Genomic DNA, 14809 nt, shown 5'->3' on the forward strand with positions numbered 1-14809 from the left:
TGGAAAAGGCTGTGAAGTTCCAAGGGACGCGCCAGGTAGGGGTCGAACCTACGACTTTCTGCTTAGGAAACAGACGCTCTATCCACTGAGCTACAGGCGCCCCGCAAATCCCATTCCCACTCATTGATGTGCATAGAACATTTGTGGGATAAATTTTATAAAATATTAACTCACTAGTGGTGCTATTCGATTTGAAGCAGTCCATGTTCCTTCTGAAGCAGCAAGTCAGCCCTGCTCTGGACAAACATGAATACTAAACACGAGCAAAAGCTTCAGAAATAGTCGTACCTCAACATCTTAGAGCTCATTGTTTCCGCTGTGGGTTTGTGAGCTGCAAAGAAGGATTTCGACGAGATCATTCTCTGTGCTTCTTCTGCTCCTCATGCTCACAGCGCTTTCACGGTGGAGCTGCCGCAGCAAGTTTTGTGGTAGATCCGTGTGTTGATTCTGTGCAGCTTCTGCGAGTCGATTGGTTGGGCTGCATCTCCAAGAAAAAAAAAATAGCAACGGATGCGTCAGTTGAGTTGAGTTCAAGTAGCAGTGAGACCAGAGCGGATGATTGCGGGACACCTTGTGGAAACCCTAAAACCAAAACCCTAAACCGAAACCCTAAATCCAAAGGCTGCACTGATGATTAAGCAAGTGGGTAGGGGGGGTTTCTGAAACCTCTTGAACTAGTGAAGTCATATCTCAAAGTTGTCATTTTCATTTCCAAGTTTCAAAAAATAAGAATTTTCCACTTATTTTGCTTTTATGTAACATGCTAGTTGAATGTTGTGCAAATAAGAAAAGAAAGTTGTGATTGAGTAATATCTGCAACTACTAAATGCAACATCTGCACCTTTGTCATAAGTTTAATTCTATTTTTTTGTCATAATTCTTCTTGTGTAATTTGGAAGAGTAATAATGTCCAATTCAACCATAAAAAGATTGTCACATGTTTCTTCAAAGAAAACACCCTAAGACATACTATTGAGTACCATTTAAAGAAAATACATTTACAACTCATTACCAATTTGGAGATAGCTTTCAAAAAAAAGGTACATCTGTAGATAATTATTTTTGACATTTTATCATTGTTTATATTCAACAATCAATTAATTTGAATTAAAATATATTAAAATAGGAGCAACAACTTCAATACATAAAGTTTGCAACCAAGTATTAGGAAGTGTGAGTAAATTCAACTCCTCAAGCTATAAAAATAGGATATTGTTACTACCACTACAATCTACCATCCATCACATGTCTATAATTTTTGCTACTACCACCACAAGTTGCAACCCACTCAACATGTTTCTTTATTTTTTTTTTCCAATAAAAAATACTATTAATATTTCAATATGTTTTCTTTTTCTTTTTCAAATTATATAAAAAATATTGTGGATGAAAAATAGTGGTGGCAATAGCAAAATTTGTGACAGCATTAATAACACCCTAAAAATATAAGATATTTTAAGGCTTTTCTTAATTTTATATTTTCTTTGATTTATCTATATTTTTTAATGTAGATGTGACACCTAAATTGATATTCCTAAAGATATGTAAATTTAACAAGATGAATACTTTTAACATCTAGTTTTTAAGCTTAAAAGTATCTCAAAAATAAATTTATATCTATATATTATATAATGCATGTAGATAACCACCTAAGATTGGATCAGGTGAACAAAAGAAGATAGTATGCACTGAACTAATGAAGAGATAAGGAAAATAAAATAAGTTAAAAATTAAAGTGAGTTAAGAATAAATAGAATAAAAAATAAACCTGTACAATTAAACATAACTATGACCAACATCAAATAGTTGTAGCTTATTCGAAGTTACTTCAGTTTTGTAATCCAAATATTTTTCTATTTATAAGAAAAGACACAAAAGTAGACACATTTAGATCAATTTTAAACTGAAATTAAGTATGAAATTGTATTCTTAATATTTCTATCCTGAAAATGATATAAAGGAGTTGAAACATGTTTTGAATGTTTATATAAGAATTTGTTGAATTGACATTTACTTGTGAAGGTTGTGGTTTTTCACAATTTTTTTTCATTTGAGGATGTTATTTTTTTTGTTATTATTGTTGTTATTTGGGTTCAATAACTTATTTCTGTTAATTTTTGAAAGAATGATTGTTTGACAATCATGTGATTATTGTTAATATTATTAGTATTATTAATATTCAAAAATCTCTTTTTGTTATTTACCTAAGAACTGAAAAACAAATACAAAATAAAAACTGTGGAATACAAAAACTCTTGGATGAATTCAAATTATGAGTTGCATTAAAAAGGCACTTGAAGATTTTGTATAACTTAACAAGCTAAATACAAGACTTTGATATCCCTGTGCATAAATTTATCTAATAAAAGTCTTTTAATATTATCCATGCAACATTGTTTAAAAATGTATTATTACACAATATTCATACATATACAAACAAGTAATTGACACTTCTAACATGAGTTCTAGATAAATTAGAAACTATTACAAGCATAGCAATGAAACCGAAAAACAAAATTTCCATCCACTAAAAGCTGATGAATTCAATTCCTAAAAAGAAGAGAAGTGTCAAGCATAAAGAACATATTAAACACACTACCCACTGTGGAGTATACTGTCAAACTGTCCACTGTGAACCATATGCAGCATAGAAAATCGACACAACCATGCCATTCACAATGCTACCAGACGGACTTTGAAGCCTCGAACAAATTGTCTTTTTATGATGTTCTGCTTCTACGGTGAAAAACAAGGTACATGCTTGCCCCACGCTAGATCAAGTACACAATTAACCCACATGACAGGAGCTACAAGTACCGTAAAAGTGAAGCTCTTTATTGGCAAGATGTGCAACCCCAACGAATCAGTAACACCACGTCCCCTTAGAGAACTTGCAGCAAACATCACCAACGCCGCAGCTTGGGTTCATGGCTGAGCTCCATGTGTAGCTCCAATCTGCAATGCACACTTAACATACAGCCATGCTCCAAACATGTTTATGTACAAAAGCCATTGCTCAAGCCTCCATGGGTGAACCAGACATGAAGCGATCATTAGTGTTTGACAGTGATCAAATCAAATGCGAAGTGCCAGCCAGACACCAAACATCACAAGGGAAACTGAACCCAATTGGTGAAAGAAGAGCTGTTCCCGTATACGAGCGGATCAATGCTACATTCTTTACCTGAACATCTTTGTATAGGCCACCCACTTCCCGGACGTGGGCAAGCAACACCAACCATGTGCAAGCTGTTGTAAAGGAACTTGAGCCTGTAAAGAGCCCCTGTTCTAATATTCTTCTGCTCCGACCCCAGTGGGATGTTGCTGGAAGAGACAGCGAGGGAGACAGAACAGTACGCACCCTAACCTGAGCCTATCTACAAGCGTTGGATTGCCGTTCTGTACAACGATAGTACTATACATTAACAAGTCGACGATGAAATCGTGGAGTTGAGCGATTTCTACGCGCATGGAAGCGACCGGGAATTCAAGTGCAAGTCGTGATGTTGGAGCTGCTGAACTTCTCGCATGTCTGTACCGCCTGCTGCTCCACCACGGGTGTCTTTTTCGGTTGCCCCGCCACCTGCAGCCGCAGCCGCATTATCTCCAACTTCAGACTCTCCCGTCTCTCCATGTGCTTCTCCTGCATCTCCAGCTTCCGGTCCGTCAACTTCTGCTGCAGCTCCAGCCGCCGCTCCTCCATCTTAAGCTTTCTCTCCAAGTACTTTTCCTCGCACTCCTGTCGCTTCAGCTCCACCCTTTCCATAAACTCCAGCCGTCGCAGTTCCATGACCATGTTCATCTCCATCTTGGCCTGCTCCACTCGGGCGTAAGTATCCGCAAAGCCCTGGACAATCTTTGCTAGATTCGCAGCTGTGATGCCCGCCCCTAGCTTCCTCCGTTTCACATTCTCTCTACCGTGACCCTCACCAGGATTGCCACGGCACTGGGAGCACGGAGAGGGAAGAGTCTGATCGGCATTCGGGGGACAATGTTCCTCATGGCAATCGCCGATCCTCGACGCCGCAACATTCTTCAAGTTCAGGCCATGGCGATCGTCATTCAGATGCACTTCAGGCTGCATCGCGGCTTGTAATGGAACCAACCGGCTGCTATCCTGGTGCTGCATTATGTCCACCGAATGAGCATGGGCGGCCTCCACACGGTGCTGATGTTGGTGCGCCCCTCTCACCAAGCCCATGCCAACGCTGCTCATCTCCCGCGTCGAAGTACCCCACAACATGTCGCACCGGTCGTACCACTTCCACGTGATCAAATTCCGGTCGCTCTCCCCCTTGCTCAGCTTCTCGCGCTTGTATCGCTTCTTCAGCGAGTCAATCTTGTTCTTCATCTGCGGCTGCTCTCGCTGGTGCGTCAGCCGTGCGTTCACCTCCCGCACCACCGTTTCCCAGTGCCGCTTCCCCAAATTCTCTCGCTTCACATGAATGTAAGTATCACCCCACACATCCAGCAGCGCCTCCACCTCTTCGTCAATCCATGTCTCCCTTTCTGAGCCGAGACTCTGCAGACCCGAAGTACCATCCATCCTCTCCCAGAAAAGGATGAAGAAGGAGAAGAAAAGATAGAGAAAAGTCCTCTTTAAGCCTCCGCACAAAAATCAACGTCCTCGCCAGCTCTTTCCCTCACAATCCACAACGTAAACCCAATGCTTCACACGACGACATCGTCGATGACACCAGCAGCAGCTCAATCAGCACTGGCAGCAAGCAACACGAGCTCGCCTCAGCCACAAAAATCTGTAATCATTCCACCCCACCTGGGCACCCGAGCGACAGAGCACCCGAATACCAAACCCTACGACAGCCCTGCACCGGAGACGGAAATCCGACTCCCGACCTCAATTGGTAACCGATTCGGGAACAGCCAGGCGGGAACCAGCGGCATCACGAGGCCGCGCACGAGCAGCTGCAACTTTACGATCCAAACAGGAATCCGCGACTCGGTGGCCGAGCGCAGCTATGCGGCGGTGAGTCCGGGGGTTCGAGGTCACGAAAGCCAGACTGCAACCCGCCCTCACTCTTCCCATGGCTTGCGGCAGCGGCCGGCCTGCTTCCCTCCCGCCCCCACTTTTGCCTTTTCCTGCCCTTTTGCTTTAACCGTAGACTGCCTTAAAGTAACGCCATAAAGTATCTGCGTAATTCCTCCGCACATTCACCACACCCACGTCGCCCATCAAAAGCGGTTATTTGCGTGCCACGATAACATTCGCAGGAAATATTTGACTCTTCCAAATAACACCGAATCTTCAGCGCGAAGTTTTGCATTTTCTACTCCAGATTCATTTCTTGTTGCCAGTTTGCTTGTGAAGACGAAGCTTGTGGGCGTCAAACCGCAATATTTTCAGTGTGGAATTGTTCGGAATGTTATCTTAAGTTCAGGTTTAGTTACCTTTATTTTAGTAATTGTGTCGATACACAGAATTAACTTAAGATGGATGCGCATGACGTTGGATGTTGTGAAAGAAGGGGAGCATCACAATCAAGGGTAGAGCAGTCGTGCAAATTGATTAGAGCTTTGAATTTCTCCTACCAGTGTACAGAAACATGTGTCTAAGATGTCTACTTACGTAGCGTTGCTGTCCCTACCCATGACAATACTATTTTCTGCAACAAATGTGAGCTGTTCCGCTACTGCGGCGTTGAAGCTCATGAGCGTGGAGAGAACTTGCGATGTAACCGCCAGCTCACCGCATCACTGTTCCTTGAATCGATCGTAGCAATCAATGCAGCTTTGCGGATTCTGATGTTCCCTCTTGTGATTCCGAGAAATGCTGTTCCTGAGAACTTGCTGATCATCCTTCATTTACCGATTGACGAGGTAAACTACAACGGCCACTGGCCTGTTTCTCCTTGCGAAGTTTAGCCTTGTTCCAAAAGAATATCGTTCCTACGCTTGAAGTCTCCCCACCACAACCATGAACTCGGGAACTTCGATGCTACGCTTAAGCACCACATGAGAGATGGTATCCATGAGATCCACTGCTTCCATGGAAGGCGTTATTAAAGACTTTGTCTGTTGCTTAAGAATGAAGCTTACCTATCCGCTGCTGCAATATTGTACAAGCGGTGTTGTCACCAAGTCTGACTCGAGACTTGATGCCCATGTATGAGGGCGTTAACCATAATGATAATAATAATAATAAAATTTAAAGGGGGGGGGGTGCCATATTGTCCCCGCAGAAAAACGAAAAAAAAAAATTAAATATTTAAAACGCGCCATCCTGTGCAATCAAGTTCCGTTTTCCATATCCGAGCGGGCTTCTTCTCTCCAAAAGAGCACAACTTCGTCCTCCGTCACATGAATCACGGCTGCTAGCAGCCGCGAGGTGGCCAGATTGATGCAAATTGGAAGTGTAGCATCGAAGCATGTGATCGATGCACTGGAAGCGCCTATAGGATCCCGGACCGTGGGATTTGGCTGCTGGGGATTTGTCGCTCCGAAGCTTGAATTTCGAAGAGGTATACTTCATGAAGGAGCAAGCAGCTGCGAGTTAGTCAAGGGGCCACGGGAGCTGGTGTGGGATTCCCTGCTACTTTGGATTTGGCGCAAGGGACTAGTCTGAGAAACAGAGTGTTCCCTTTCGCCTTGTGCAAGCTCTTCACCCTGGACTTCCGCTGATGAAGCACAAGCAAAGGGAAATTGTCAGTGTCGCCATACAAATGCATCCAGAAGACTGACCGGAAAGCGATGGTTGAGAACTTGATCACTCTTAGTTGAGCAACTTACCATCAAAACGCCGTGCTGAGGTGATGCTCTCCTGCAGCACAAGGAACTTTCTCTCGGTAATCCACGCTGAGCATCGACCCTGTGTTTCAAACAGAGATTCATTTACAATGTTGAGGCACGTATGGTGAATGCTTAGTTTTTAACTCATGCAGTCTATTTGAGATTACGGCAATCGATTGAGAGAGCATACGCTTACGTGCTATTGCGGATGTCAGGTCTTGCTGGCGCTTCGCTGTCATTTTGCTGCTGCGAGCTGTTTCTCTGAGCTGGATGTAGATCTTCAACCTCGCCTAGACGATCCTCGAACGTGGTGCTCAATGGTTTCTCGTCTTTGGGAGGTCTTCTGCCACCACCTACGCTACCGAAACTGCTGGAATCTTTTGAAGCCACCCTTATCTCCCGCACATGAATGGCTGTCTTGGTTCCTTTAGAGCTTGCTGCCTTTGCATCCCCGGATCGTCTCCCTCCCCGTCTCCGAATCGGTGGCGACCGGCGAGGAGTAATGCCCTCTGGCTCTGACTGCTGCTGAATATCCGGTTGAATCTCTAACCCCTCTGTGGTAGAGGATACTTGACGATGCCTTCGGGTTTTAGTGGCTCGTCTCTGATGACTAGGTGAATGCGCTCCCTGCGCATCCTGCACATGGGCACCATGAGCGATGGAATCATCATCTACAACACCCTTGTTTTTATGCGGTTGTTGAGTAGATGGTCCAGGTTGCTCAGCATTAGAATCCTCAGTCACGATCTCCAAGTCCTCGTGATGAGTGGATGGACCCGGCTGTGCGTCGGCCAGAGGTTCACCAGCACGTGCAAGCGCAGCATTGTCGAGAGGGTTGTTGCTCAAACTAATTTGAAGCTCAACATCAGTGTTGAGCACGGCTTGAAAGGTAGAGGAGATGGTCCTCCATGACCGCTCCGCTTTGTACTTATCACGCGGATGGTCGAACTCCAATGACACAACAGCCAATGACCCATCTGGAGTTTCAGAGCGAAAGAGCGGGTTAAAATTACATGTCACAACCACTAAACCCTAAATCCAAGGAATCTCTCACAGAAACGAAAGCAGGTGACGCAATTAACTTTCATTCGCAACTTACCACTGGCGACGCCTCCTGCAACAAGTTGCCCATGAGTCTGTAGTAGCTGCCTCAAATTCCTCGACGTGATGTTCCAGAGCACTGCCCTCCAAAGCTCCACCAATTCATCGTCTCGAAATATCTGAAACCCTAACGTCGTCTCTGACGCACGTCTGAGTGGTTCTGAAGTCTCTCCGACATGCTTATCCATCGACTTTTGTTGAGCTGGCCCCCTACCCCAAGCTTCTTCCAATTTCTGCTCCGACAAGGACATCCCACCGTCCTCTTCTGGAACCTTGGCAGAGGATTTCTTCGGCCTTCGCTTGTCTGGTTGGGGAGTTTGAACTGTCCTTATAGATTCTGTAACTTGAGCCTGATACTCGGGTTCGTTCATCGATAGATGCTCTGTCTTGGAAACGGGGAGACTGGTGGATGGTCTCGCGCTTGTTAGTGCCACATCCGTACTTGCTTCGGAGGGAAGAAATGACCTATCGGGTGCAAACTGCAAAAGCGCGGCTGTCAGCCAGGTTGCTTTATCGCCTGCTCCTCGCAATTGCAGTTCAGCTTCCGACAGAACCTTGAGCGCTTGTCGTAGCCGATGTTGCTCTACCTTCGCAGCTGCAATGAACGACAGAATTGCTTGTTGACAAAAACGTACGTATGTAACAACAACAGTAATAAACCGCCGAGTGTTGAAGTATGCATTCAACATGAGATGATGAAATGGAACTGAAAAAACAACTTCAGGAAAAGAAAAGAAAAAAGAAAAAAACACTTACAGAAATTCCGATTGAAGAAGGATCCATCTTTCCGACTGCCTCGGTCCACTTCGAGGCTGCCAGCGAGAATGTCAGTAATTAAGCCGCCCAATTGAGAGACGAGCCTGAGAGGTTCTACACTGGAGGCCAGCACTTCTCGCAAGGTCTTAACTGTGTTGATAGTGTCGGCTGAGAGAGCAAAGTCCAGCAAATCCAAATTCTTGTTCACCGGGGGAAGGCCACCAACCTCTCGAACTAAATCCACCGACACATTCTTGTCCAAAAGGCATACTTGATCGAGAAGGATTACAGCATCTCGAAGCGACCCGTCTGATCTCGCCGCAATTAGCGACAACGCGCCCGCCTCGACGTGCAAACCCTCCTTCTCAGCCAAGTATTCAAGCCTTTTTACGATATCTGCTTCACTCACTTTGGAGAAATGGAACTTCTGGCATCGCGAAGTTGCAGTCGCCGGGATGCGCTCCGCATCCGTGGTATTGAGGACAAACACCACATCTTTCGGGGGCTCTTCCAATAATGTCAAAAACGCATTCCATATGTCGGTATTCAGCAAATCGCACCCCTCGACGATGATCACCTTGTAGCGAGCGTGTGGCTTCAAGCTGCCCATCATAGCTTTCAGACTCGCCATGTCCACATTCGAGGCTGCCTCAATCTGTCGCACGTCTGTGTTCCGGTTAAGCACCATTGTCGCACACTCCCGGCAAAGTCCACACGGGCGTGTTGAATAGTCCAACGACTCGCAATTCAACCCTGCTGCCAACACTCTAGCAGCCGAGGTCTTGCCCGTCCCACGGGGACCCATGAACAGATACACCGGGGCCACTTTCCGTTTCATGATCGCGCTCGACAGGCTCTTCACGACCATGGGTTGACCCACAATGTCCTTGAAATTCTTGGGTCTATACTTGAGTGTCAGCGTTCGATTCCCATCTGATGGTGCCTCTACTTTCGACCCGCTCGTGGAGGCTGCTTCTACAACTGGAACATCCTTGACGGCATTTTGAAGCAATACCCGACGATTCCTCTGCCATTGCTTCTGCGGAACCTCTCGAGACCTCATCGTGTCAATGTAATACCCCCCACCATCGCTATCAAGTGTTTCCTCGCCGATTATGAATGGCAATGCGTTCGCGTCTGAATCCAGCGAAGAAATGGACTGCTCATCCGGGGGATTCTGCCCACTCAATAGAGAATCAGATCCGTGACGCCTTCTCGACTCTGAAACCGCCCGTGCCAAATCAGTCACGTCAATATAAGCTCTATCGCCATGTCTGTGTATCCGAGACGAATCCCACGGAACTGTAAATTCGGTTTGCGGTGGGAGTTCAGAGACATCGAGCTCATCGTCTATGACAACAGCGCCACGAAGCGGAACTCCATTCTTTGAGCCCGCTGCAGCTTTACCAGTCCTGACTCGAGTTAAATGGGTATTCCTCTCTCTTGGCCTGAGCTTCCGCCGGCCACGAGCGATTCCAGGCTTTGGCTTCTTAAGGTCCTCTTTCCCACGCGACGCTGAGCCCAAATGTGTCGGCGATGCAGGATTCAAGGTTGCAGGCTTCGGTCGCGTCGTCTCCCTCTTCACGAGATTGGCGTCGTCCGCATCAGTCTCGAACGCACTCTCGCCACCGCGATCGCTACGACGCTCTTTATCACCCAACGTGCCCAAGAAGTTAAACCCGCTCCGACTACTTCCGACATGATTCCCCAGAAGCTGTGACAGAGAAGACATAGAGAAGCCGCGCTCATCGATTACTCTCCTCGCAAGCTCTTCTCGTCGGGCAGGCCCAGATTCCCATCTCTCGTCTGACCTAGGAATGTTCTCCAGGTCTTTCTCTACTTCTCCCGGCAATCGCTCCCGAGTTTTCAGTTGCTTGAGAAGTTCCTCCTTTCGCAACTCCCCGGAATAAGTCCCCGATGTGGATCCAGCAAAAGACTGCTCAATTTGTTTAATTCTCTCTCTGACATCCACCTTCACTGGATTCCGCACGCCATCTTTCTGGTCATTGCCTGGAGACGGAGCTTCCTTGGATGCCATTTTCTTTGACACGCCCCTTTTGGGCTGTTTGTCTATGTTGACACTTTTATCTGCTTGAATTTTTCGTTGTATCGATACTTGAAGGCTCCCACCATCGCCCTGGGAAGGAAGTTTTGCTGACTTCGCAAGTTTTCCCGACAGCTCGATAGCGAGCGCTTGCGCATCTTGGTGAGGATCGCCAATCAAGGTTTTTAATTTCGCCTTCTTACTGCCAGAGGAGACAGAGGAATTACTCCCCGGATCTTTCAAGGCTCGTGCCTTCCGCAGAGCTGTCAACTCCCTCATGTGAGGTAATTGTGGTAACGGCGTCCGCTGGCCATCCACCATAAGACCGCTGTGCGCTCTCTGCAAGAGCAAGTGAAAGTGGCGCTTGATGTGAATATTGTTCGTCAAGTGAACATGCTTAAACTCTCCGTGTTTGAGATTCTTCTCAATTCTCCGTGATTTCTTGTCGATAACTAAACTCTCACTTACATGAGCCTTGCCAGCCGTTTGGCTCATACCTCACAGGGTGCTCTTGCATTCCTCACTAAACTTCAAAAAACAAATTAACGAGACACACACACACACACACGGAGAGAGAAGAAGAAGAAGAAACAAAAAAAAAAAAAAAAAAAAAAAAAAAAAATTAGGAATGAGACTAAAATAGAGATACAGACAAAGACTCACGGATACAATTTCAATGTGGCACTACTGAACAGAAAAATTCTCACTGAGAAGCCTTAATTTAGAACCGCTCAAAACTCCCACCCAGGCAAACACTCCTAAAACCTCATCACAACATCAATTGGGAGGCTGCAGGAATCCGCCATGGAGCTCGAGAGCGGCGCGCTTCCGAACTGAAGTTGAGTTCAGAGTTCATGGTCAAGGTACTGTCACAATATCCCACTCACGCTCGTCGATTTTCATTGATTCAGGAATCATTGCATTGTTAACTCCAGAGAAAATGAGATTTGAAGTTCGGTGGCATCCAACAACCGTGCTAGAATTTTTATGAGCCACTCAACCAACCCTAAGGCTTGAAAGCACACACTATTCCTGAGACTAATCTTAAGTACCCGATAATCTAGAAAATTTCGCGGGTCCTGGACGGAATGAAGCTCACTAAACCAACCCGAAAACGAACTCGAGGCAGCCTAATAACCCCGTCATGGAATTATCGCAATTCGGGGTGTCTGACGTGAACATCACGAGTGATAGAATGAGATTGCAGAGCTATAATTTCAAAAGAGCGGAGCGTAGAGGGCCACTCTTCAATGCGCCTACTTGCGACGAATCTCTCCTAATGGACGAAGTCAAAAGGTTGCAGTCCCCGACAAAGTCGATCAGCTATGATAGTGGACCAGTCTGCCACCACCCTCCTTGCCGACAATGATGAAACGAAGCCACTGCATCTTACAAAGCAATCTTGATCTCCAAAACTCTGAATTCAAAACTACTTGCAAAACCCTGGGAGGAGGAGAATCTACGGCGGGGTTCTAAGGCGCAGGCTTCCTCGTCACTTAAGGCAGCGATTCAGTGATATTATATCGCAAGCCGACAACTTAACCACCGTTGTCTGGACAAACGACATTAATGCTAAAGCCGACAAGAATTCGGCGATATTTTCGAAATACCAAAAGGAGGAATTATTTTTTGATTCGTCGATCCCGCTCTTTCCTGAGCATCATAGAGATGGGTTCATCGATACTAGAAGATAAGAGATCGCGTGCACGCACTGCTGCACAGCCAAGGTCAATGACGAACCCACTTCTCCTGCGAACGACTCCATTCCAACCAATGTGCAGCCAAAGCGTTCGATAAGCCACCACAGAATTTTAGCCTCTTCGGCGTACCGAAGCAAGTTCAAGAAAGGAGAGGATCGCGGGATAATAGACACAGGACGTAGAAATTGTACGAATGCCCTCCAATCACGCCTTCGGAAGTCTAATGCGCACGCTACTACTCACTGCAGCGTATTTCTATGCCTCTCGTACACACGAATCGAAGAGAATCGTTAACAGTATCGAAAAAAACACAGAAAACTTCAATCTGCCCGTAACATTCACTACATTACGAACCGTGTTCTTCATGAAATTGAGTCCGCTTTCGAAGGTCAAACTCCGGCCTCCCTACAATGCATTACCCGCGCTAATGGAGGAGACGCATTTATTACCTAGTCTTTTCCACCACTCCGCAACACTCAACCTCTAGACAACCTCTCATTCCCGCGAGGATCCACACCAGTCAGCGCACCAGGCAAGCACCCCAGCACTTACTGAACTCGGTCTAGCCCAGTCACGTAACCACGAAGACGAAGACGACGACGGCAACCGCGACTTCACTACTAATCACGATGCTTGCTACTACTGCTGATAGTTCCTACATCTCAAGGCTCGAGAGCTGACCTGCGCAGTCGACGACGGTGCAGCAGCAGCAGCAACCCCACACCGACATGGATGGCGGGGTTTGACACTTCGACTGCTACGCTTCGCGCCCAACCTGTCCACAAAACTCTCACTGACCTCGAGATTAACTCTCGGCGCTCCCCATAAGTGATCAGAGCTGGTCCCCCCTGAAAGAAAACATCCTTCCGAGTCCCAGTCCCAGTCCCAGCGCCACGCAGCACCACCCTTCACCCTTGGAGCTCGTCGCACCCGCAACCTGGAACCATCCCCACGTCTTTTGATCGTTTCGATCCGCGTTCTAAACTGTGTAATAATTCTCCGATATCCAGGATTCCGAAGTGGCAATCTACCGGGGAGAGATGCCACGATTCCTGGCGTTACCCGACCCAGCTCTTGACTTTGTATTCTACCCCTAGCAGCGTCGACGAATTTCGTCCACGGAGCCTGATGGAGTCAACCCGTCGTGTTGCACAGAGCATAGTTTGAGAGGGTGCGAGAGGCGCTGGGCCCCCACGCGGCACTCGACCCGACAGGACCCAGGTGAGGATGGATCGTTGTTGCCCTCCTCGCATCTTTTTGGGTGCTGCGTTGTTTGGCTTATATTTAGCTCCCGGGCTATGCCGGACTGTGCTCCCGCGCTGTGCAATCGGAGGAGGTGGGGTTGCTTCAATCCCCGAAGCACTCAATCGGAGCGGCACCGCGGTCGTTGCGGATCCTACTGGGCGCGCTGACGCGCATACACGCGACACTCACCCCCTATTGCGTGACAACGCGTCGCGTTAGGTCGCGGCGCGGCGCGTCGCGGCTCGAGAGTTTCGGTCGCGAGTAAAGGCCCCACAAACTTCTCTTTTGTCTCGCCCTCTTTGTTGATGGCTTAATCCATGTTTCTAAAAAAAAACCCACTCTTGAATTTAATATTAAGAAAAAGCACCAGTTCCTTTTATCTCTCATTTTTTAAGTTTTTGAAGCAGCAGAGAGGGTGTCTATATGTCAGTTGCCTTCAGGTAAGGAAGGAATTTTCTCACAGTTAGGGTTCGAACCGCCAACATCTCTGGTACAAATTTGCCAGCCTGATATTGATGCCACTTGCCATTCTTTGACGGTTAATAATAATTCTTGCTTTTTTTATTTTTTTATTTTTTTTGTATTTGGGTGGACTTAGTCAAGAGTTTGTGTTTATCATCATACATATTGCTTTTTGCTGCTTTGCTATTTTAGCTATTGTAATTGCCTAAGGTTGTACAGAGAAGGTAAATATTTAATGACAAAACTTGAATTGCCTATGTTGATTGAATGATATCACCAAGTGGATTGATTGATTAAAGTAGTGATTTTATCTTCTTTTTTATCCGAAATTTGCATCGAAAGGAGTAGTGAATTGAAATCCCAATCAACTTCAATTGTATCAAAGAATACCACATTATCCAAGACACTCTTGTCCTCCAAGCCTTAGTTTAAACCAACTTCTAGGGGTTCCAAGCATGAAATTTGCTTCAATTGCTTCACGTTTACTTGACCTAGAGCTTAGGAATGAAAGGGCCATTAAATCATATATGGTAATGTTGTTTGCACAACTTACTGTTGCAAAATTATGCAATTGTGACATGTAGATGTTATATTTCCACTTCTTTCAAGATAGTTAATTAAGTTTTGTTAAAAGATTGTGTTTTTTTACTAACAACCAATGGCTTTCTAATTGGTCTTGCTTGTTTTTAATGAAGAAAAAACACTTGTCATATTATTATTTTTGTGATTTTTTAAGCTACATTCCTATATATAC

At 45.9% G+C, this 14809-nt stretch overlaps 2 protein-coding genes and 1 non-coding gene across 4 annotated transcripts; all 3 read right to left on the bottom strand.

The window, feature by feature from the left end:
* Positions 1–27: 27 nt before the first annotated feature.
* Positions 28–100, bottom strand: TRNAR-CCU (transfer RNA arginine (anticodon CCU)). Its single transcript has one exon. It is a non-coding gene; the product is annotated as a tRNA-Arg (tRNA).
* Positions 101–2814: 2714 nt separating this feature from the next.
* LOC112290371 (uncharacterized) lies at positions 2815–5012 on the bottom strand. The gene has a single exon (XM_024536549.3). The coding sequence runs from the start codon at positions 4544–4546 to the stop codon at positions 3488–3490; it is 1059 nt and encodes a 352-aa protein (XP_024392317.1). The 5' UTR covers positions 4547–5012; the 3' UTR covers positions 2815–3487.
* Positions 5013–5517: 505 nt separating this feature from the next.
* On the bottom strand, positions 5518–13388 carry LOC112290370 (uncharacterized). 2 transcript variants are annotated; one of them, XM_024536548.3, is made up of 6 exons: positions 13030–13388; positions 8605–10987; positions 7847–8443; positions 6944–7724; positions 6748–6826; positions 5518–6635 (listed from the first exon to the last, which is right to left on the bottom strand). In XM_024536548.3, the coding sequence occupies exons 2-6, from the start codon at positions 10967–10969 to the stop codon at positions 6516–6518; spliced, it is 3942 nt and encodes a 1313-aa protein (XP_024392316.1). In that variant the 5' UTR covers positions 10970–10987; positions 13030–13388; the 3' UTR covers positions 5518–6515. The 2 variants fall into 2 exon arrangements, with proteins under 2 accessions (XP_024392316.1, XP_024392315.1); XM_024536547.3 differs by lacking the exon at positions 13030–13388 and having other exon boundaries at positions 8605–11264.
* Positions 13389–14809: the final 1421 nt, after the last annotated feature.

This window comes from Physcomitrium patens, chromosome 13, assembly GCF_059467195.1.
Source record: "Physcomitrium patens ecotype Gransden chromosome 13, ASM5946719v1, whole genome shotgun sequence".
NCBI lineage: Eukaryota > Viridiplantae > Streptophyta > Bryopsida > Funariales > Funariaceae > Physcomitrium > Physcomitrium patens.